The sequence below is a fragment of the Lineus longissimus genome, chromosome 6, assembly GCF_910592395.1.
Source record: "Lineus longissimus chromosome 6, tnLinLong1.2, whole genome shotgun sequence".
Classification (NCBI taxonomy): domain Eukaryota; kingdom Metazoa; phylum Nemertea; class Pilidiophora; order Heteronemertea; family Lineidae; genus Lineus; species Lineus longissimus.
Genome location: NC_088313.1, coordinates 15,993,787 through 16,016,545, shown reverse-complemented (window position 1 = coordinate 16,016,545; position 22,759 = coordinate 15,993,787). Strand labels below are relative to the sequence as shown.

Below are 22,759 nucleotides of genomic sequence, written 5' to 3'. Positions count from 1 at the left end.
ATCTATGCGAGCATTATGCGGATCAATAATGAACTGGGTCATGGCTGCCTAGTTCTATTGAACTGGCGGCCATATTGACTAAATACAATAGTGTACATTTTCCCAGTGTATCGGGTTCTGCTGTGTCGCTGTGGGAAAGATCGTGTGGAAAATGTCGATGATTTCGATTTGTGCTTGAATCTGTGGCCCTGGTTACCCTTTAATCGTACGAATGGACGACCCATGGTATATGAAGAAGTGGAAGAAGAAGGAAAGGTGAGGATCGAGGCGACCCAGGCGCGGGCGATCAGCATGCGGGGAGCCACACGGTGTAACAGTTCAAATGTCCCCCTGAAAGAAGTATCCTACCCTTGTATGCAGTTCTTTCGAGACTCGTGATCGTGACATTACAAGTTTCGTTGGGGCGCTACCATGGCTAAACCCAATTTGCATTATATTTTACTACACAGAGCATAACCAGTAGTCCTCGTCAGATGCAACCCGAAAAAGTCTTTTGGCACAAGTGCGGTCTTCGCTCACCGTCCGCCCCAGGCGCGGTCTCCTGTGTTGCGTCCAAACAGACCAGTCATGCCATTACAGCCAGCCTATTTGGCGATCCATCGCGGTCACAATTGCTCAATTCCCGTTCAACGCCATTTCTTTACCGTTGAACGGGAATGAATTAGCAAGGTCCGGCTGGACCAGGCCGTGTCAGCAGAACCTACTAGGTTTCCGTAGACTCATGAGGCAGTTCAGTCATCATCCTTTTAGTATCCTATTCATATTGAGTCCCGTGTGTATAGGTACTTTCAGTGTCGCTTAGCCAAATATCTGATGCGCAAGAGGGGTTGCGTCACGGGGAGAACATGAGAATGCAATCGTTTCGACTGCCATGACTCTCCTCGGAACATCCGCAGTCGCAACGTATCCCACGGATCTTGTCCGCGATCGAAATGCGCAAATGCTTGATATTTCTGTTGATTTACCATTCATATCAGCGAGAATTGAACTTTATTTTACTTAGCATTGATCGCAGCACTTTATCAAAATGAACTGTTCTAAAATGCTCCCCACGGAGTTGGGCTTAGCTACTCGCGAGGATTAATTAACAGTCGGATGGGTACTTTGCTTTGATGAATAAAAGCGGCCCGCTTTACGATGACATCCCAAGAGTTCATATCATTATACGAAGAACGAAAACTGACTGGATCATAAGCTGATGCAGACCATCCTCTTATCTTTCAGGGACGAGCATGTTGACCAACCCCAATATCAGTACCAGAACCGGGACCAGTACGGCCACCTACAGTATCAGTACCAGCACCACACGCCAGGGGAGGAGGCCGCAATGAGACGTCTCACGTTCAAGAGGCTCTTCTTTGTCCTTTTCTTGCTTTTCTGCTTGAGGCTGATGTTCAGATCCATGTATATGTTAAACGTTCAACACAGAAAAGGACAACTCATGTATATAAGTCAAACTTGCATGACAGACCATGAGCGGAAAGTCTTGCAGGATATATTCCACAGGTTCTACGAAGTAGCCAACAAGCATAATGTGACTTATTTCCTTCATTACGGGTCGTTGCTAGGGAGTTGGCGCCATCATGGGATGATTCCGTGGGACGATGACATGGATGTGGCCGTCCACATCCGGGATAGAGGTCGCATCATGCAGATCTTCGACCCAGCGGACAATGCCGATTACATAGCGTTCGACACCGGCGACCCAAGCAGAGGTCTCAAATTTTACTCGAATCAACACTCTGTCATGATCCCACAGAAAGTCTGGAAGTGGCCTTTCCTGGATATCAGCTTTTATGACGACAACCAGACTCACATTTGGGACACATACGGCCCGGATTCTCACAGAAAATTTCTCAAAAACGAAGTGTTTCCACTACGGAAACGTCCATTTGAAGGCGTCATGGTGAACTGCCCGAGAAATCCCCTCTACGTCATCAGGAAGCTTTTTGGTGACGAGAATGTCTGCGCCGCATCGAAGACCAATCACATGCACGAGCTCCGTCATCCCGAGGTGGTGAGGGTCGACTGCCATGAGCTGAGAGACAGGCTGGAGTTTGTGGAGAGACATGACGTCAATGGGAAGATTTACGAGAAGTATCAATCGGGTGTGAAACTCATCTACGAGGACAACCATGTCCTTCGTCAACATCATTATGAATGAGTTGTACCAGGAGGTGAGCAGACGACACGTCGTCAGCTTTCGCTGCAGACGACACATGTTAGATCTGCCAAAACATTCATGGGAGTTAACCCTCAAGGCCCACGGTTCTAGTGTCTTATGGCTAATTATTACTCGCCCGTATGTGCGTTTTCATAAGTGAAATGTCTGGCATATCCTCAAGTCACAACCTACTAATCTCATGCACCTTCAACATTTCGCTTGATAAAATCTTCTAGTCTTATTTATCATTTTGATGACGACATTCCATGTTTGGCCTTCATTTACCTGCCGGGAAGGGGAAGCCGCGAAAATATGAATGAGGACAGATCATGAATGTGTATACTTGATGTAAATGTGCTGTTTTCTTTCGGCTGGTCGTTTAGTTTTTCGTTGTTAAATTGTTTTCATGTCGATGATATTGCATGTTTCTTGTTATTTCGACGTATGGTAATAAAGAAAAATGAAAATGGATACTCTGTCCGATCTTTCTTTTTCGAGACGGCTTTTCAACCAACGCGTCATGAAGACACTGTTCATTATCAATCGCCCCATAATCGGGGGCGGGGACAATATTGCCTGGTTCCCCAACCTCTCCGTTTGAGAAATAGTAGAAGTGAGGGTGAAGTCAGAATTCCAGACAAGCAGACGTAACCATGACCACTCTGATACACTCGGAGACCCACTATCTCGCTAGGTGATATGAACCATCAACTGATGAAAGTCCAGGAGGAATCATTTGTCAAGGTCAGATGAAATCTAAATGTCTCTTGCAAAAGACACCATACTTCCCAACGCGTCATGAAGACACTGTTCATTATCAATCGCCCCATAATCGGGGGCGGGGACAATATTGCCTGGTTCCCCAACCTCTCCGTTTGAGAAATAGTAGAAGTGAGGGTGAAGTCAGAATTCCAGACAAGCAGACGTAACCATGACCACTCTGATACACTCGGAGACCCACTATCTCGCTAGGTGATATGACATATCCTAAAAAAGAATACCACAACATATTTCTCGTCACCGACCCTGGAGACGAAATGCACCTACACAGTCTCGTCGCCACATTGATGACAAAAATTCAGGACCACTTCACCAATCGTCAGCCCCTTGCTGAAAGCCACTGCGCGATGTCGATCGTCTTCACTACGTTGAAGACCGCACCAGGTACTTACGTCCATCGTCCTCACCACGTTAGACAAAGACCCTGATCCCGTGAGTATGCAGGCCCCAGCTCCCCGGCCTGGGGAGCAAGATCCAGAGGAAAGGTCGAGATGGAGCACAGTCCTGAGGACCTTGCTATCAGGGGACTTTTTCCGGTATACCATACACTGAAGACGGGCCACAAAACTGTCATAAACCCGGAAGACAACAATCATGTTGTCATCGAATTGAAGGCCGATATACATTTTTGTCACTCTTTGTAAAGAAGACAACCAAACCAATGTAAGACCACTGTACGCAATTTCGTCTCCTATATAACTGACGACGGGCAACAGCACAACCTCTTCACAGAATACTTTAATTATAAAGGACAGTGCCGCCCTAGCTATTTTCTTCACCCTACATCGAAAGTAAGACGATTACCAAATTATTTTCATCCCGTTTGTGACATTGTCCGCACACAACTATTTTTTGTCAATACCGGACCTGTCTCTGTAAAATACCTGTAGGAAAGGTCACATCTCATCGAACCATCAACTGATGAAAGTCCAGGAGGAATCATTTGTCAAGGTCAGATGAAATCTAAATGTCTCTTGCAAAAGACACCATACTTCCCCCACTCAGCTAAAGACCAGTGACCGCCACTAAAGTCCACTGCATATGAAGATTTTTTCATCATCGCATATCAGTGAATGTCAGTTGCATGCATCTCTGTAGCCTGCATTACTCTGGGATAAGTTATTTTCGAGAGAATGGCCCTGCAAGTGCCTTTGGCGTCAATGTCACCACCCAACTGGCTTCTGGCATGGAGACATCGCCACAACCATGTCAATTATTGCATTGGCTTTGGAAACTTCGTCCCCCAGCCAGTCACTGAAATTGAGACATTGTCACAACCATGCCAATAATAGCATTGGCTTTAGAAACATTGTCACAACCCAGCCAGCCACTGAAATAAGGACATCGTCACAAACATGACAGTCATTGCATTTGGCTTTGGAAACATATTGTCACCATCAGCCAGCCACTGAAATGGAGACATAGTCACAACCACGCCAATCATCCGGCATTGCATTGGCTTTGGAGACATTCCTGATATCAAAAATTTATAAGGCGAGCTTATATATTTTCGCTGGTACAGATGACCTTCAGGATGTAATAGCAAATGGCATCAGAAAAGAAAAAAAGAGCCATGTCAGACAAAGTAGAAGCAAAGACAAAGGTAATGTAATTATTATATTCACATTCAAGTACTGTACATAAATAATACACAATACATACAGATATCAAAATTACTGCAAAATGTGGTCAAAGTGATTTGGTACATCAGGACAGACTTAAGATGTGAAAGAAACTTTCAGTGAAAACAATAAGTTCATTTTGCATTCATGCATGCAAGGACGGATTGGTAAAACAATAGATGACAAGTATCACAGGTACAGTGAAATATCACACATGCTGTAAAATATTTGCAGGGGCCATACATTCAGCATGTAGGCCTACGAATCTCGTAAAATTAGAATGTAAACAGTCAGGTATTGCCACATGTAAAGATCATAGTGCATAAGAAAAGGAGCTGAATTTGGGAACAGCAAACCACTGATATGAATCCCTTCAAATAGGCATGGCATTAACATCGAGACACAAGTAATTTTTTTCAGGAGCAGTGGTTAAACAAGAGGAATATAAAGACAAACTGATTTCCATACGATATGTATTAACAGATGACATCATTTATTCCACAGCAGTATCATAAAAAGTCCTTTTTATCACAGCAAATATTCCAACTGCTTGATTCGGCCACATTAAGTCAGCAGTGCCACACGACTGGACGATTTGTTTGCTACTATCCCTTTTGATTGTAACTTTGCACTTCTTTCTTTATTTCGCTCCAACTCATGCCATCGGCCCTCTTCACGAGATTTCTGTGGAGAAAGTAAAATAATTAAGACCCTGCCGTGCTTTTCTATAGTGATTATTTTACTCTGGTATTCCCGAGTGCTTTGAGATTATAATACCGGTATAAATCATCCTGGTCTCCACAAAAAACTTTCTTGGGTTTCAAGACACAATTGAACTCGATCAGTTTGGGGACCAAGAAGTGACTCAGGCGGGATTCAAATGCATAACTCCTCGATCATGAGGCTGATGAGTGTGCTTCCCTATAGTTTACTCTTGTTTTTCACTTGAAAGGAGTCTTCTACTTGCAAGGCATACACACCACATACATGTAGGCCTACGCGTACTAAGAATCAAGGTTTTGAACTGACTCAAAGTACATGGCAATGAAAGTGAAGTGAAATACTCATGGTTACAACTTAGTATTTTACATCAGTCTTACTCACCTTGTCATCAATTAACTGTGCTGTCCTATCTGCTGACTTTTTGCTAATCTTAATCTTGGCTAATTCCTGCTCCCGTAATCTTTCTGCTTTCTTCTCATCCAGTTTACGCTGTAACTCTATTAACTTTGGATCCTTTATCTCTGGCTTTGCATTACGGTTCTTTTTGTGGTCTTCTAGTCTGCAGAAAAGGTAAGACAACAACATCAGGAAGGGACTTTGTAAAATAGTTTATTGATGGTCTTTAAGGAGATGAGGCCACTGCATGGACACCTTATAACGAATGGCACTATCATTACCCAGAGGATGCCAACCCCACACACGCACACAACAGAAACCTAGATAAACTTTGGAGGAGGGAGGCCGACAGGAGGAGAACAACCCAAATCATTGCATTCACAGAACTTAGATTTCGATGCGGTCGTTGAATGATAAGAAGCAGGGACCCCACAAACGTGTCAATGTTCCTGTCAATGCTAGATTTTAACTAAACTTAAAATGAGCTTACTTTTTCGCAGCTGCTTTACTCTTTTCTGTTCTATGCCTGGAGATGGTCTCTAATGTGTCCATCAACTTCTGGTCCTTTGCTTCTTTCTCTGCCAAAATGTCGTCACGCTTTTCTTCCTCCATTGTCTCAGTGTTTACCTTGAGTATTGATAACCTCTCACGAAGCTGAAGAGGAAAATGACAAGACGATCACCCTTTGAAAATATCATAAAAATGGAATATTCCCAAAAAAGTGCATGACATTCATCGCCGAGACGTTTGCCGCTAAACTGCCAACTTAAACGCCCAATGTATTTCATGTGGCAGTATTTTAGCACAGAAATGTGGTCGACTTGTCGGTGTCTCACAGGTAAACCTGCATTTCAAACGATTTTAAATACAATAGCAAGGGGTTAGCCATCGCCATGACCTACCTCTGCAATAGACATTTCACTGAGCAGTCCATAGCCAGCTGTTTCTGTGAGGTCAACTAGTTTCATCCTGATGACAGGGACCGCTTCCATTGCACGTATCTCATGGATGAGCTCCATCTTCTTCCTCATCTCAGCTTCAGCCTCCTCTAAAGCCTGTTTCATCAACTCTTTGCTCTCCTCCTGGACCTCTTGCACTGAAAAACGAACATGTGCGGGTTAGAAAATGGGGAATGTGACGGTTGAGTGGTTACCAGTCTGCAGCATCTCGGTTTTCAGAGAAATTTTTCAACATTTTGGACGGCTCAACATAATTTACATGGTCAAATAGCTCTGTTTTCAAAAAGTATTACTCCAACGAAAAAATGATGCAGACTGTTTACAGTAGAAGCCTCCTATCCAAAAATGGTTGTGTATTCGAATACTTTCAGGGCTACTATGACTTTTGAGACGGCAGATGAAGTGATGTGCTTAGTTTAGCAGAATGATTGCCTTTGACATGTCCTCCAGATGACTCTCCATGGCTGCTGCAGTACTTCAACAAGGATTTCTTGGAAAAGTGCTTGATACAACCTCAAGTTGACAACATATGGTGAAAAACGAAATAGATGAGAGAAGGAGCAAGTCCATCTGCTCTCAACAACATACCTATTTTAGACTTATACTCCTGGAGTTTTTTCTTCGCCTCTTTAGCATTCTGATGTCCCTCCATCACATCTTCGACGAGCTGTCTCATTTCCTGCTCCTCAGCAAACTTCTGCTCCAGAAACTCTTGGAACATTTGCTTCGTCTCCTCCTTCATCTCCAGAACCTTTTGTTTATTCTCCTTAATCAGGTTCTGTCTCGCCAGGATCGCCTCTTCATGGCTGAGTTTCCCTTCAAGCCGACGTCGCTCAATCTCTGCTAACTGCTCATCAAGATCCTTCTGGCGCATACCGGACTGCCACTTCAAGAAGTTTGAAGGATCGCGTGCTCCCGCTTCTAATCTTTCCAGCCTGAAGACAATCAAAGAGCTATCAATCTTGGAACACAAACACATCAAATAGGATAAACCAACAGTAATCCATTTTCATTGTTTATGATACAATTAAGAAAACAATTCATATTTACATTGTTGCCTGAGGTAAGCAGAATGTACTTTATTGCAAGCCCCTTATGGTTCAAAACAAAATATGTTTTTAACCAGCAAGTACAACTGCTGGAGGACACAGAGACTGCTATCCTAATATTTGGTCTAATTGTCATGTGATCGACTTACTTTCTAATTTCATCTTCCTCTTTCTTCTGATAAAGCCGGCCTTCACGTAAAATGGCTGCTGTGTTCAACTTAATTGGCACACCTGTACCCTGCAGAGAGAAAGAAAGAGACATCGGGATCAGTCAACAGACAACTAAATTGGAATAACAGGAAAACTTGACAGCAACTTTCCAGGTGGGCAAGGAATAATTTAGTAAAGAAGCAAATCAGAATGGATAGTGCCCCAGTACATTAAATTTTGGTTGCTATTTCTGGTTTGGATGATAAAAGTGCGACTTGCCATTAACAATTGCTCTTTTATGCAAACTAGATAATAAACATTTATATGAGAAGACCAACAGAACTTACAAAATTTAATGGCACATCATTTGCTTTGGGGCGATTAAAGTCGAGTTTATCCTCCTCTTCCTGCATGATTCTTTGAATTCTCTCCATAGTTTTATCTGACTTCCCCGGGTTGGCACAGGCAAACTGGTCCTTTGATGCAGACATCAAACGATCCTGAAACGACAAAAATGAATTAAAAATACATAACCTCCTGACACACAGGGCTCTGAGATTGCAATAGTCTCCCCCCTCTTGAGAATACTGCTGTCAGTTTAGGATGAATATTTGGATTTGATTGAGCAGACATAAAACTCACCAAACCTTTGGCGGTTTACAGTTTTTTTCTGACAGAATCAAATATGTGCTTACCTCAGCTTTTCTCCTATTGATTTCTCTCTGCTTCGTCAAGACTTCTTGCTCTTTTGGTGGCAAATACAATGTTTCTGGGACGGGGTTGTGTGGTTTCAGGGTTGGAATCTAAATTATGTGAGTGAAACAACATCAAGAAATGATTTGTTAGTGAGAAGAAAGTAATGAAAAGTCAAAAATTGGGAGACAAGAGTTGACAAAATTCATTCACTGCTGAAGGCAATGTAATACCATCGATAAAGAAAATATTTAGGATAAAACCAACAAATTTCATAGCTGCGTGGAAATAATATCTTACTTGAATTAAAACTGTTAGGACAAGTGATTACATTTGAATCGTCAAGTTACAAAATAAGTGAGCTGTAGAGTGAATGGAATAGAGAAAATTTGCGTAAGATATTCCAGCCAATATAGCCACCGTGTTCCATTATAACCATGCAGTATGTTTTAGATAACTCACCGGTTCTGGCACAGGAACACCCCTTGGTTTTGGCTGTGTCAGGTTGAATGGTTTAGATTCTGAAAAAGACAGCAAAAGATGTCAACAACTTAATGTTCTCTCACATAAATCACAACAGACAAGAGGAGCAAAAGAGTCGAAATTGAATTTACCCATTTTTCTCATCCTGAACTGTGAAGTTATTTTCAGTCACATAAACTAAGAACAGCTTGAAATCTCTAAAGCTCTACAGCTCCCGATTTCTTGACACAAAATGAACTGGGCTTAGAAATAAACAGGCCACACAATATACAATACAGGAGTGAAGCAGCCCAGTGAAAATGTGAAAGGAAAACATGAATAAATTCATAAGGTGGAGAGTAAAATGTTTACTTGGCCTCAATATTGTACAGACTGACTGATCTTCAGATGGTAAACAACTCATGTTATTCAATCAAACTTATGCTAGATATAACATTTATTTTACTTCTGTTTACACAATTTATCAGAATTCTTTTAAAGCTGCATAGCGTACATAAATATGGTAAACAAACATAGGCCCCAGGGCATTCAAATAAATCCGCTGGATTATGAATGAATGTCAACCTGGAGCATGTTCATCAAATTATATCCCCTATCAAAGGCAGGAGACTATCGAGGAGAGCTATTTGACTTTGCCTAAATATTTTGCCTAAGCTCAGGGCCCTTTAACCTTCTTCACTGATTCATTCCATTTCTTCACAAACCAATGGAAAATACAGATCTTCACTCACCGGTCGTAGCAATAGTAGGTTTCTTTGGTTTGACCTTATTGTTGATTCTGTCCTCAAGATGTTGGATCAGCTCCGCAGCTTCAGGGAGACATTGGATTATTGGAGAGAGCAACGTACACTGGACAAACACTGGATCATACGACTTGGTCCATTCATCCTTCATCCAGGTTACAAGGTTTTTCTCGTTGAATAGGAACGTCAGAAACTGAGTGAATAGAAACGCACATGTAAATGAAAAGATCTCTCAATCAGCATGTTCATGTTCAATGCCTCCTGCATGCACATACATGCACCACCCTGAGGCAAATTCTGCAGTTCCACCTGAATTGACAACATCTGTGTTGCTGTTGTGTCAGCACTTACACCAAAGGCCTTGATGTTTATCTAGGTTGTATTTACATGATTTTGACTTGATTGGTGAGAGTTGGAGTGTCCCCAAGAGAATCAAAAGCCTCTCTTACCCTGTGCATTTTGTTCACATCTTGCCCCTGCACAAACTTCCTGAAATGAGCCATTCCAAGCTCTTCCAGCCTGAACAAAGCTAAGTAGGCATACACTGAAAAAAGATACATGAAAATGACTACACAAACTCTAATGGAAATAAGTACTCAAATGAAAGCAGCAGAGGAAATAAAGTTACGGTAGTGAGGTACATTTGTGAAAGCAAAGGAAATATTCCTTTTTAGCTGCCAGTGATATCTACAATGCAAGAACAAGCAACCAATCAAAACGCAACACTACTGAAATCACCCAAAATTTCGTCAACCTTATATCATCACTTCAGTTCCATCTTTTACTCGATCAACACTTAAAAAAATAGTCAAGCACATCACCATTTTTCTTATCAATTTAAAGTGTCAACTTAAAAAAATAAATATCTCGCAATAAAATTTGTTGAGTACAGTTTTTTTAAATTTTTAAATTTGTTTCAGAAGAACAAACTAATATCAGGCTACCCACCATTATAAAAGTTTGATTGTGAGCGAAGAACCTTCTTGCCATTTCTATTAAAGAAGCCATTCATCACCACTCTTAAGATGTCACTGTATCTAACACATCCAGAGAACACTTCAGTGATAAAGGTCTTATCACTTAAATCTGCAAGCTGAAAAGAAATTAATTGAAAAATAAATAACAATAAAAAAAATACATGTATTGTAATTCTAACCTATAAAAACAAACTGATTCAAGCCATATAAAATACTGGTCTCTTCAATGAAATGAACATTTATTATCATTCCAAGCTTAATTACCTGTAGATGTTAATCTCTGCTACTCTACATCATTCATGATCCGCTTGGGTACTGGTAAAAGTTTTAAAGAGCAGAAATGAAACACCCCATGGGCATTGCCAAAGAGAGGCCTAATTCAACTTACATTAGCAATATATGTCTGGATGTGATGATCTACAGCCATTGTGTCTGGATCAAATGCGTCCAGTGCCTCTGTGCAGCACTGGATCAGGCCTCGATAATTTGTTGACATCCTCTGCTATAAAAAGGTATACCGTACACAGATATAAGTTATATGACAACGGTCGATGGGATGGGTGTGCCATTACAAGGCCTCCTTCTTACAATCAGGCACGTAATGGTCAATCTGGCGGAACTTTCTATTGGATTTTTCAGTAGACTAGTCTAGATACTAAGATAGAGGATGTCCAAAGTCAAGACAACACAAATTTAGTCGTTGTAATGCAACCCTACCGCCGGTATATGCCGGCTAGCCCAACCCCGGCCCCCCCCACACGTACTCCGGCAATGTTCCAGTCGTCATCATCCTTCTGCTGTTTAATGTACATGGTCGGGGGGAAAAACCATCAAGATCATGAAGATCAAGACAGACCTGTTTTTGGTCCACCCTGTATAGGATAATTGCATGAAATGTACACAGACATGGATTTGGTCAACCTGCCCCACATTAAAGCCAGGTTTTAGCCATAATGATATATCTAAATTAACACAAAAACTGTCACAACACGAACTACATATTCTACATTTCATATCTGTCAAAAATAACATACTCTTACGGTTGTTCACTGTTGTAAATAGTGATTTTACACTTTGTTTTAAGTTTTTCCCCAAATATTTGTGTTCATTGACAACATAAAAGTGCGCATGCGTGAAGAAAACATTATTTATTGTAGCTTTTGTAAATAAAGCTTTAAATAAAATAAACACTGGTATGATTCTCTATATTTCTTGAAAAGACGACTTTTCAGTGGGTTCAAAAAAGAAAAATTGCCAATAAATATTAATTTTCATCTCATTTCCCGACATTTCCGAGAATCACCGAACGCGTTCATCGGCGATGGCAATTTCCCTGAAGTTCCGATGTCCACCAATTTTATGGGGGAAAGTATTTTCTCATAAAATCTATTTTTAGATCCAAGTCGGGGTAATGTGACCTGCGCCACTATTGGTGCTAATATAAACCAGGCTGCTGAGCACGAAGCATTTCGTGAGTTCCCCGGCAATGACTTGACGAAGGTTATATTATACCCCACAGTCAAGCCATATTGATGAGCAAAGATTAAGTCAATATGCTTAAAGATGAGTATCTGTAAAAGAAACGGAAATTGATACAAATTTCCAATTCACAAGCCCAATCCAAGACTTCTGAACAACGAAAAAGTCTTTCTAAAACGTAAACAACAACACGTTAGTATGATCTTAAAATAGATACTGACACGATGAACAGAATTCCACGCCGTGACGTCATTTGCACCGACGAACGGCCATGTTCGATTTCCCCCCACAAAATTGGTGGACATCTGAACTTTAGGGAAATTGCGTGTCGGTGTTGTTTACGAGTCGAGTGTTTTACACGTAATATCTTACCTAATTTCCCTGGATAACTCAATTGCAATTGAGCCATGGCAGCTTCGGGGGAAGAGGTGAGAATACTGTTTTTTTGATGCAATAAATTTTGTTTGCAGTTTCAGTGTGGAATCATTATAAAACTGGCGTTTTCTGAGAGACGATTTTCGGAAAGCAACTGTACTGCGCGCAGTGAACGCTTGCTGGATCCCCACTTCCATCACTATCACGCCTACTTTTCGCTTGAAAATCGGCTTAAATTCTGCAATTAAAATATATTTTTCTTCTTTCTTTGCAGCTACACAATATAGAGACTGATGTTGGCACGTTGCATGTCTATACTCAGGTGAGTTGTGTGCTGAAATGTCTCCTTGGCTTTTGGTATGGTACCAAGCAGCTAGCTGAGACTAGGCTGAGATCAGACCACCCATTGCACTGTGATTGTTTTGCTTGACTGTGAGTCTGTATGTCATTGTGTATTGTAGCTGTAGACCTGGTAAAATTATATAAAAAATGAAAAATTTATTCCCACCCCGTCCACTGTGAGAATTTTATTTTAAAATTCTAGTACAAATTCAATGTTTTTAACGAACGGCGTAGGCCTTTAAGTATAAAGGGAAGCTATGGGAATGATTCCCCATTCGACCAACAGTTACAACCTTAACATCTACGTAAACTGCGTATTCTTAAAAACAGCTGTGGCTCTTGGTTTTATAAATAAACAAACATTAATGAGTGAAATGGATGATTTTAATTGCTTATTTTTGAATCAAGTATGCCGCCATCTTGGTGGATTTAAATCTGGTCTCTCCTCCAAACGGAGAGCCAATGACGTCATGGATGCAGCCATTGTGACAATCAGCTGTTCGAACAATGGCGAATGCTTGGAATGACAGATGACAGTTCTTCGATTTCTTCGGGTTCTTCGTCGACGTCCGGCGATGAACCCTTCGATTACAACCGTGCATCAGCAGAACGAGCAGGGCTAGTTTCCTATGCGTTTGAGCCAAGGTACCAGGGCAGAAAAAGGTCTGGAAACTTAGTGGAAACGAGTAGTACTCGCCTTGATGAAAAAACCCCACTGCATCCATGATCCATTTGCCCAGGAGATTTGAACCAACATGGCTACCCCCGCAAACTGGTTCTGCTTATGCAATTTTCTGCACTATCTAGGAATATTCATCATATCCTTGGTGTAGAGTATTTGTCATGTAACTTGGTATATATTTGTTTAAAAAAATATTTGATTTTGCTGCATCAATTTATTCCCATAGCTTCCCTTTAAAGTTGTCCTTGAACTTTTGTCTATTGAATGAGTGATAGATAGCACTCCTGCCATTCTGTTGTTGTGTACATTTTTGGCAGCTCTCCCAAATTCTGTTTACTAACCTCCGACTGTCTAGGCCTACAAAGTTCATTTGGCTTAACATGGGACATTTCATCATCAGCCTTTTTGATTGCCTGCCATGCCTCGCTTGCGGAAGATGTAGTGATATACCTTTATGATTGGTCTGGGTATTGCTCTTCTGGCATGTCTGGTACTTTTTGAATCAGTCTACAGTACATCCACTAACATTCTCCCATTCCATCATTGATGTATGGTTGATATTCCAAAAATGTTCATGTACATGCTGCATATTTTCAGAGTTCATTGTTTCAAGATTGTTCATGGATTATTTTGTGCAAGGCCTGTGTTTCATTTTGTCTGAGGCATAAATTGCTGGTCTGGCCGACTTGTGTGACCTGACTGAGTTATCTGGGTTAGTTGGTCAATGGTAAAGTGTTGGGGTTAACTTATCATCTCCACCGCTTTTATCTGCATGGATACCGTTATTAACCCCCAAGAAATAAAGCTGCCCCCTTGAACTAAGCTAACTGCAGTTATTTCCAGGGTGACCCTCTGGGCTTACAGCTTAGGAATGCTATCCAACAAATGAACAATCAAGAGGAGGGTGGGGGTATGTATGTCTGGTGTTAAACTGTAAATGCACTTAATGTAGCCTATCTGGGGGAGAATTCTTGAGAGGGGAATATGCCAGCCGAGAGAGGATTCTTCACACCTGGAATTAAGTGCATGCTATACACATCCGTCCTATCCTGAATTTCATGAAAACATTTCCATCTTGTGTTTTGCACGCACTGCACAGAGGGTTTATGTAAGTATTTTAAAACAAATGATGTGTCTAAAATTTTCTAAAAGCTTTCTTTTCTGATCTTGCATTGTCTTTTGAAATGATGGTTCGTCTTGATCCTGATGTCAACCCCTCTCCACCTTTTGTGTCTTTGTCAGTGTTTGGCATGCATTTTGACAATGATTGAATGAAAACTGGCCAAAATGACTAACTAATTTTGGCTTTTATTAATTTTTTAAAGTATCTCTTTCAGAAGGCTTCTAATGTACTTCCACCCAGTCCTAGCATGTTCTTGTAAAATGTGACATATGTTACTGTTATTATGTCAATTTTGCTTTCTTTTTCATTCACTATTGTAAATCAAATGTTGTAAAATAAAGTGTATTGAGGTTTTCTTCTCAATTTTAAATAAATCATTTGTTGTCTTGTACATAATTTTATCCATTTCTATCAGACTTTCAATATCATTATTTTGTGTCTTGAGCATAAAAATACTAGCACGTATGTAGCAGTGAGAAATGCATGAAACCGAGACATTTTTGGAAATGTACATCTTGGTGGTCCAGAGTTGGATGGTGATCATCGAGGAAGATTTTTAGATTCCTGCTTGATTGCACCAGTTAGATTCCATCCACAATATCGCTGGGACCTTGTGTCAAGTGTCAAGATGTCAAACTCTGTGAATGAGGCAGTCAACATTTCCATTGCACTTCAATTTAGCCAATGGCTGGCTGCTTTGCATAGAGATCTCTCTGGTAATTCTCCCTCACGTTTCCAGCGATGTGTCTTCTGTAAATGTCCTTTCAGCCTGTCAATCTGGCTGATCAATAAAATAACCCATACAGGGTTTATGGAGCGGTTTTAAGTGTTTGAGTATGGTAATTTTCCTGGTATAATGGTATCCTGACTCTCATGATATAAATAACACCACCCAATCCAGAGTTGCCAACGGTGGGTGTAGCGATATCATTGTCAAATTATTGGGGAGGTTGTAAAACCAAAATGGTTTATCTCTGGTAAACATTAGGGTGGATACAACCAAAAATTACAAGGTCAGAGGAACATGATGTCCTGCCTTAGGCATATTTCATTCCTCCTGTACAGGACTTCGGCATGGCAGAGAATTTCTGCTGCAATTGATCAGAACATTTCCTGCTGAAACAAAGTGGGTGTAGCAATAACATCATTGTCAAATCATGAAAGAAAATTGTCATGAGGAAAAGGTCAGAGGTCATAATCAAATGCTCTTGACTAAGAGTCTGACTATCGCTGAAGTTTATTCCTGAAATCAAATGATATTTACTCATTGGGCCGCGCTTGATCAATGCAAAACCACAGTATCACTCAGACACCATTTGTTGATGGCTTACAAACCAGCAGTAGTTGCCATGGTTACCAAATGATCTCGTTCAGCCCAATTCCTCCATGGAGATTGCCCTTCCCTGATGATTCGCTCATGACTCGAAAAACACACACAGTGCTCTCTGTGTAAACTTTCTCTCTGTGCAGACTTGTAGCAGGACCAGTGTGCTTGTGATTGCTTGTTGCTGTATCGTGTGTGTATGTTCCATACCACATCTTGGACCATCTTGACCCACCAAGTCTTTGGTACAAGACTGCTCCTCAAGCTTGTACTGACCTGGATTGGGACCAAAAACCAGTGCATGTAACCAAAAGTGTGATGCAGTTTTGTATTACTTCTGTTAAACAAAGATAGAAGGACACAGCACTACCGCCTTCTTTTGAACAGAATAACCATTGGCATTTTGTGTTACAGAAGTGTGTAATGCAATGCTGGCAGTCCACCCTGCCCTTTTCTTTGCTAATTCCCAAGGCAGAGCCCCTTCCAAATTTCTGGATATTACCCCTGATACAGCAAGATCAGGGTGATTCATCCGACGTCTTATTATTTATAATTGACGATCATGCATACATTTGATTTACTACAGTTTTAAAAAATATCATTTCTAATTTTATTGGATGATTCTTATTGAAAATGATTACATTGATTGGTTACCGGACTCCTGTGCAATTTTAAAATTGTATCAGTCCGATGATCATCTCTTATAGCCATGTTTATCATGCTATCATCATAAAATACTCAGTTTGCCAATGGCATGCTATCATTCATTCATGTTATTATCATTGTGTATCATTATGGCAAACAGTGTGGTAATACAATCCAATTGATCATCTCCGGCCTTTCCTTTTGAATGACATCCTTTTGAATGACATCGATGTTGCTGATTGGCAGAATTCAGTTGATTTACATCAGCGTTCTTCACCTGGCCTTTTGTCTCATGTGATGGCCACAAGTTGCCAGTCAAAATAATGTTGAATCCATCCCATTTGTTCATACTGAATGTTGAAGGAATCTGATAAATGAGTCAAGGTCCTCCCTATCTCTGCACCATGGGAGCATTATCTGCAAGAGACTACTCCTGCGACTGATGAGAGCCTTCCAATGGTATATTCATGGGAGAAATCTGACCATTTCCTTATTGATTGGTACCATCAAGTCAAATACGTACGTATAGATTACATCCCTTGCGTGTGACGACCGGTATTCAAATGAACATCGGAATCAGCTGCAACCACCCGACTTCCCTGGGCAATTTTGATTGTCGAGGGTGGGACTTGGAATTTTATGGGGGCTTGTTCTCTGTTGGATCTGATTCAGAACGGTAGCACCTCCTCCCTAAGAAGGGCTCCATGTACTTTCATCTGCAATTCATTGCCGTTCTTTACAATCTTGACAACACATCTGAAGAAATCGTACCTTACAAACACAAGGGCAGTTACACATTACTCATTGCAGCTAGAAGCATAAGATGAATTATGGATATTGACTAGGATAGATTGCAATAACTGTAACTCCAATTGGCATCTCATCTGATCATCAATCTCGATTCAATGCATTTGATGCGTTAGCGGGATGCCTTGTCAATTAGCTGCTGTCAGTGAATGAGTGATACACGCTTTGTGTAAGTGTATGTATTGTTGTACTGCATTTGCACTAAAAAATAATTTTCAGAGCCACACAATTTCATAAACCAAAGTTACAAATTCTTACATAGTTTCTTTGCTCAATCATTTCATCTTATGCATAATCTAATGCATCAACCTCTTGTATAAACTAAAGTCCTTCAATAAAAACTTTCATTGATCCAGTTGACAGTTCCATTCAGCTAGGGCATGGCTATGATGGTACTTGCTCCTGTAGTTCAAAAGAAGGTTAGCAATTCTGAGCAAGGAGCTTGGTAATTTACTGGGCTAGACTTGCGTGTTATCTCTAGATGTATCTATCTGTAAATGAATCTTGGGCTAATCGCCCCCTGATCGGTTTTACCATTAGCACCACACCCACAAATAATTGAGCCGGTAAATTAAAGAGACGGACATTTATCCATACCGGCATAAGATCATGTACTGCCCCTCCCCTCTTTCTCTGGGATGGGCGCCTTTTAACACCATGCCTGATTGACAACTATATTGGATTGACCCCTGACCTTTCATGTCTTGGCCGTGATTTAATTGACAAGTCTTAAAAATCAATTCTGCCTATTCTATTGTAGCATGCACGAAAGTATCCACAGAATACTTCCCTCCATTTTCCAATTTCCTTGGTTGAATCATCTCGGTCAGTTCAGGATTGTGAAAGCAGTATTCTGAAACTGTGCATTGTCCATGTAGCTTGGGGACAACATGTGTGGGTTTTCATTGTCGATTCCTTTTTGAGCTGATCAATGTTTTGTGTTCGGTCATCATTGATTGAGTCTCTCGTCAAAATAAAAACCTGTTCTGTGCGGAGGGAGGCATACAAGAACGTGTTGTCCACAACATTCCAATTCCAACATTCCCAGAATGGCTTGCGTCCTCACCACCAACAACATAACATTGTTGATGGAATTGACTGGTAAGATGAGATTTGTGGAGTGACCATGGTGATTGGCAATATAATGTATAAAACACTGCCGTTGTTTGATATCCATCTCAATGAATATGCCAAGCCAATCAAATATGGCGGATTCCCGATGTTGGCCGCTAAGTATTGTGCATAATTGACTTTTATTGTCGGCCTCAGCACTCTCATTGACGAATGGTTTGCTGATAACCGTTTTTACTTTGGAGCAGAATTACCCTTCTGGGGAGTCGTTTTACAGGTAACAGGAATATGCAACTTTAGCTGCGCTTACACCACGAAATATTGGTGGACCAATTGCACTTACACCACCACATTGCCGCGACAAATTGGTTCGGCAATCCATTGCCGATACAAATTGCCGAGCGAATTTGTCCCACCAAGCTTGATGGTCCAAATTCGCCCGGCTTGTTAAAAGCTCGGCTTTGTCGTGGTGTACGCGCAAATGGATCGGCAATTAGCTAGTTAGATGGTTCGGCTCCAGGCGGCGCTTTCGAAATGGCGCTTTCTGCGCATGCAATTTATTGTTTGCGCGCCATCTGTAGCCGGATTTTACAACTAGCTGCAGCGCTGGTGTAAGCGCTTGGTGGATTTTCGATGGTGCGGCATTGGTTCCCGAACCAAGATTGGTGGTCCATTTTCAGGTGGTGTAAGTGCGGCTTTTGTTTTTGGCTTCTTTGAAGTAAAGTTGAGAGCAGTTTCAGATGTTTGTGTGTCTGGGGAATCAATTTGGTAGGTGGCATATTCTGTCCACCGATACTACATGTACTATTGTGTCCTGTTCTCACAAGCCACATTTTAACACACTCCAATATATGTGCATGCATGACTAAAAGACCCTGACCTTACTCTTACTGGAAAGGAACATCATCCAGAGATCTCTTAAATCTAATGCTAAGAAAAAAGCTGCCCTGTCTGTCGCTCTTGCTAAATCACACACCATAATGCACTGAATGATTCTGACCTTTTGAAACTGACTCACTGGATGGACAGGAAAGCCCAGAGGTACTTAAAATCCGATGAGAAGAAAGTTGCCCTTTCTGTGGCTTGTGCCAAATTACACACCAGTTTTAATGAAAGACCCTGACCTTAAAGCTTGATGGGAGGGGAAGATGACTTTTCAGTTTCAATGTTGCAGGTGCAGCTATTTTGACATTCCTGAGCTGAGGTGGATGTTGTCACATGGCAATAGGATAATATAACTGTCTCTGACTAATGCCTAATGGCAGTTTGTGGGCAAAGAAACCAGCTGATTCTCTCATCTCAACTGATTGATAGATATGCAGTTTTGAGTTGCCAGGGTTGAGTCACAAGAGAATTACAAGACAGCTTTAGTGATACAAGATGACTTGTTCAAACATTCATGTAAAATGGGCCCAGTGCTGTCATTTGTGGAATGAGCGTGCATTTTGTTCTATATGTCTCCACAGAAAGAAAAAATAGAGAATTCTCATAAAAATCTGTCCATGTACCTACTATGACTATGTTTTCTCTGATGCATGTCCCTCCTGATATTAGTTATTGGTATTGAAAGCTGCGGTATTGAAATGATCTGAACTTTGACATTCAACTGGTGTGGTTGTACTGCAGGCAGTTGTCTGAGAAATTGTTGATTTTATGTACAGGCCAGTAAATTTACTAAAATTGAAGCCTAGAGTATATTGTTGTGGTTGATGGATAAGAAAAACTGGATCTTTTCTGAATAAGTGAAGTATGCCAAAATGATAAGGTACATGTATCAACATTATTTGAAGATACATGAGATAAGACTTGTCAGATCCGGGTCAAGGGATTTTTGAAACCTTCACATTTTGAAAATAAATCAGACTTTTCGTCTCTTTTCCAGGGAAATCGGCAGCCTGAGGTGGATATTTTGACCCTCCATGATCTAGGATGCAATCGTGAGTATAATTTGCCTTCTTTCTTAGAATATTGGCCAAAACCTCAGAGCTACACCTTGGTTTTGATATATTTTAGCTCCTGCACCCTGCATCGCGGTTTGGGTGAGACAACCAATACCACCAGTTCGGTATCAATTCCTTAAACACTCGAGTGTACTCAGGGGGTCGGGATGAAATGCTAGAGTTCACGGTGCTATGGGAGCCATCAATAACGAGAGAAATGTCAATGTCGCAAATATCAAATCATGCTAGACTCTGAGACGTGTGATGCCATAGAATTCGAGGCTAAAGATATTTGCATTTGTGGGGATTCAGCCTCGAGTCGATTCCTTTAATTGCAGATTATTCATGTTTCTCTGATTGATGCCAATGATGGATAAGAAACGCTCAAGTCTCAGATATTTCAGCCGTCGTGAGCCTATTAATACCATCATAAAAAATGCATTTCTTTGCATCTAAAATGAAACCATAGAATGCAGATCGTTTAGTGTGCAAGATAGACATTACCGGTACCTAATGGAAAAATCTATCGAGCTCGTTTCATGAATTTTTATTAGGAAATATATAAAAAAGATGCGGTTGGCACTTTAAAATGGCTGTATGCACACATGTTATGTGAGGATTATGCAGCGTTGTAGCGCAAAATTTCCAATTTCTAAGACATGAGCCTTGATAATGCACGATGATGCATTTGTGTTGCTTGTCGAAATACAGTGTTTTGAGAGTTGCTTCCTACATATATAATAACTTGCCAGAACTTTCTTCTCTCAAGGTAACACTACAGACTGGGAGTTCACTCAGTACATGCAAGCACGCAACATCCACGCTTTCCTTTACCGTGTTTACCGAATGGCAACACAATAGAGTTGGCGCTGATAACGGTAAATTGTAAAAGTCCATTCTGCCATCACATTATCATCTGCCTGGAGATCGTTAGCGTGTACCATGCAAGAAAGGACACCAGCTGTATCTTTGCCAATTTCAGTCATACATAGTCAGTATGAGAAGATTTTGGTATCATGGATATATACACATATATCCACTACCAGGGCCATTAAATTTCACAAATCTCCATTTTGCCGTATCATCATCCAGCATAGCAATACAAAACTCAGCTGTACTGTGTAATTATACTGTGACTGTAATCGACAGTCTCTGTCACAAATGTCACCATCAGTTGACATGTTTGACCTTAGCCAATATTTGCAAGGGGTGGACCAGAATAAGGAAAATAAGTTCAGTCAGGGCATAGGATTGCATCTGTACGCTTTCTATCATAGTATCAACCTGTACAATGCACCTTCTATATACCATGTGGTAATTTCTCACACGCCACAGCCAGGTTTCTCTGCCAGACTCTCCGAGCTGTATGCTATGGAGACTAAACTGCTTATGTATGTGCTTAGTGATGGAATGACAATACATGGTAACGGCTAGCCTTGTCTTGTATCAGGCTATGTTGTTTGTTGTATATACTGATATTGGTATCGTGTGAGTAATGGCTCCTATTTCAAGGATTCGCTATGTATGAAAAGAAAAATATCAAACATCTTGGCTCACGTGTACATGTGTATGTACGATACAACTACATGATGGTAAAGAACAAACATGAATGTCTAGATACACAATCATAAATGTAAAAAATGATCCAAAACATTTCATTACCATAAAATGATGGCTACAAGTGTAAAAAATGTTGAAGTAACGACATATGCTCTCGCATTTAAAAGTTGTGAAATGTCAGGAAATGACATCCCTGTTTTTAGTTGTCTAAATCCTATGTCTTCGAGAACGACTTCGCATCACATTCAATCTCATTGACCAGGGTCCATAATGTAGCCCTGGATTTATAGTTCTATGAGTAAACAGTATCCATCAACTCCTATCGATCGCCACAACAGTTGGATCATGTCAACTTCATGCAGATTATAGCAGAATAAAACTGGAATTGTGTATATGTACTTTGTAATGGACAAGGCCCCTGGTACTCAATTAAATCTCAGTTTGATGATAATTGGCGCATTGTTTGATGATAGTGTGTGATTACGTGACTGCAGACTGAATGTAGCATACCATTATGGAGGGTACTCCTGGATTGATCCTTGTAGGGGGAGGAGAAAGCATGATAGTATCCTTGAAGGAAAAGAGACAGCATCTTGAGGTGATTCTGATTGGTGTATTCAGCTCCCTCAAATAGCCTTTCGTGGGTCCGGATAGCCCCCCCCTCAACACTCC

The 22,759-nt window shown here is 40.9% G+C and overlaps 3 protein-coding genes across 8 annotated transcripts in view; 2 read left to right on the top strand and 1 right to left on the bottom strand.

Moving 5' to 3' along the window:
• Positions 1-51: 51 nt before the first annotated feature.
• On the top strand, positions 52-2,635 carry LOC135489226 (uncharacterized protein RP689-like). The gene is made up of 2 exons (XM_064774480.1): positions 52-255; positions 1,225-2,635. Exons 1-2 carry the CDS (start codon positions 212-214, stop codon positions 2,162-2,164), a joined length of 984 nt encoding a protein of 327 aa, XP_064630550.1. The 5' UTR covers positions 52-211; the 3' UTR covers positions 2,165-2,635.
• Positions 2,636-4,548: 1,913 nt separating this feature from the next.
• Positions 4,549-11,850, bottom strand: LOC135489128 (cilia- and flagella-associated protein 99-like). 3 transcript variants are annotated; one of them, XM_064774318.1, is made up of 14 exons: positions 11,774-11,850; positions 11,128-11,241; positions 10,711-10,855; positions 10,212-10,306; positions 9,751-9,955; positions 8,999-9,057; positions 8,539-8,646; positions 8,191-8,343; positions 7,843-7,931; positions 7,233-7,579; positions 6,588-6,781; positions 6,176-6,339; positions 5,671-5,848; positions 4,549-5,250 (listed from the first exon to the last, which is right to left on the bottom strand). In XM_064774318.1, exons 2-14 carry the CDS (start codon positions 11,233-11,235, stop codon positions 5,131-5,133), a joined length of 1,965 nt encoding a protein of 654 aa, XP_064630388.1. In that variant the 5' UTR covers positions 11,236-11,241; positions 11,774-11,850; the 3' UTR covers positions 4,549-5,130. The 3 variants fall into 3 exon arrangements, with proteins under 3 accessions (XP_064630388.1, XP_064630390.1, XP_064630391.1); XM_064774320.1 differs by having other exon boundaries at positions 11,780-11,849; XM_064774321.1 differs by having other exon boundaries at positions 11,128-11,238; positions 11,780-11,841.
• Positions 11,851-12,521: 671 nt separating this feature from the next.
• Positions 12,522-22,759, top strand: part of LOC135489894 (uncharacterized protein ZK1073.1-like) — a 34,289-nt gene continuing 24,051 nt past the window's right edge. For all 4 annotated transcript variants that reach the window (XM_064775513.1, XM_064775512.1, XM_064775511.1 and 1 more), the window contains exons 1-3: positions 12,522-12,646; positions 12,868-12,915; positions 20,470-20,524. In XM_064775513.1, the coding sequence (XP_064631583.1) occupies positions 12,626-12,646; positions 12,868-12,915; positions 20,470-20,524 (124 nt within the window). In that variant the 5' untranslated portion in view covers positions 12,522-12,625. The remainder of the gene's footprint in view (positions 12,647-12,867; positions 12,916-20,469; positions 20,525-22,759) is intronic.

What these genes read in the sequence shown, in the direction of transcription:
- LOC135489226 (XM_064774480.1), top strand. Translation starts at nt 212, where the DNA reads ATGGACGACCCATGGTATATGAAGAAGTGGAAGAAGAAGGAAAG. An exon ending in AAGTGGAAGAAGAAGGAAAG is followed by an intron (nt 256 to 1,224) that starts GTGAGGATCGAG and finishes CTTATCTTTCAG; the next exon opens with GGACGAGCATGTTGACCAAC.
- LOC135489128 (XM_064774318.1), bottom strand. Translation starts at nt 11,235, where the DNA reads ATGTCAACAAATTATCGAGGCCTGATCCAGTGCTGCACAGAGGCACTG. An exon ending in ATGTGAACAAAATGCACAGG is followed by an intron (nt 9,956 to 10,211) that starts GTAAGAGAGGCT and finishes CTATTCACTCAG; the next exon opens with TTTCTGACGTTCCTATTCAA. An exon ending in GTGAAATGTCTATTGCAGAG is followed by an intron (nt 6,340 to 6,587) that starts GTAGGTCATGGC and finishes TTTCCTCTTCAG; the next exon opens with CTTCGTGAGAGGTTATCAAT.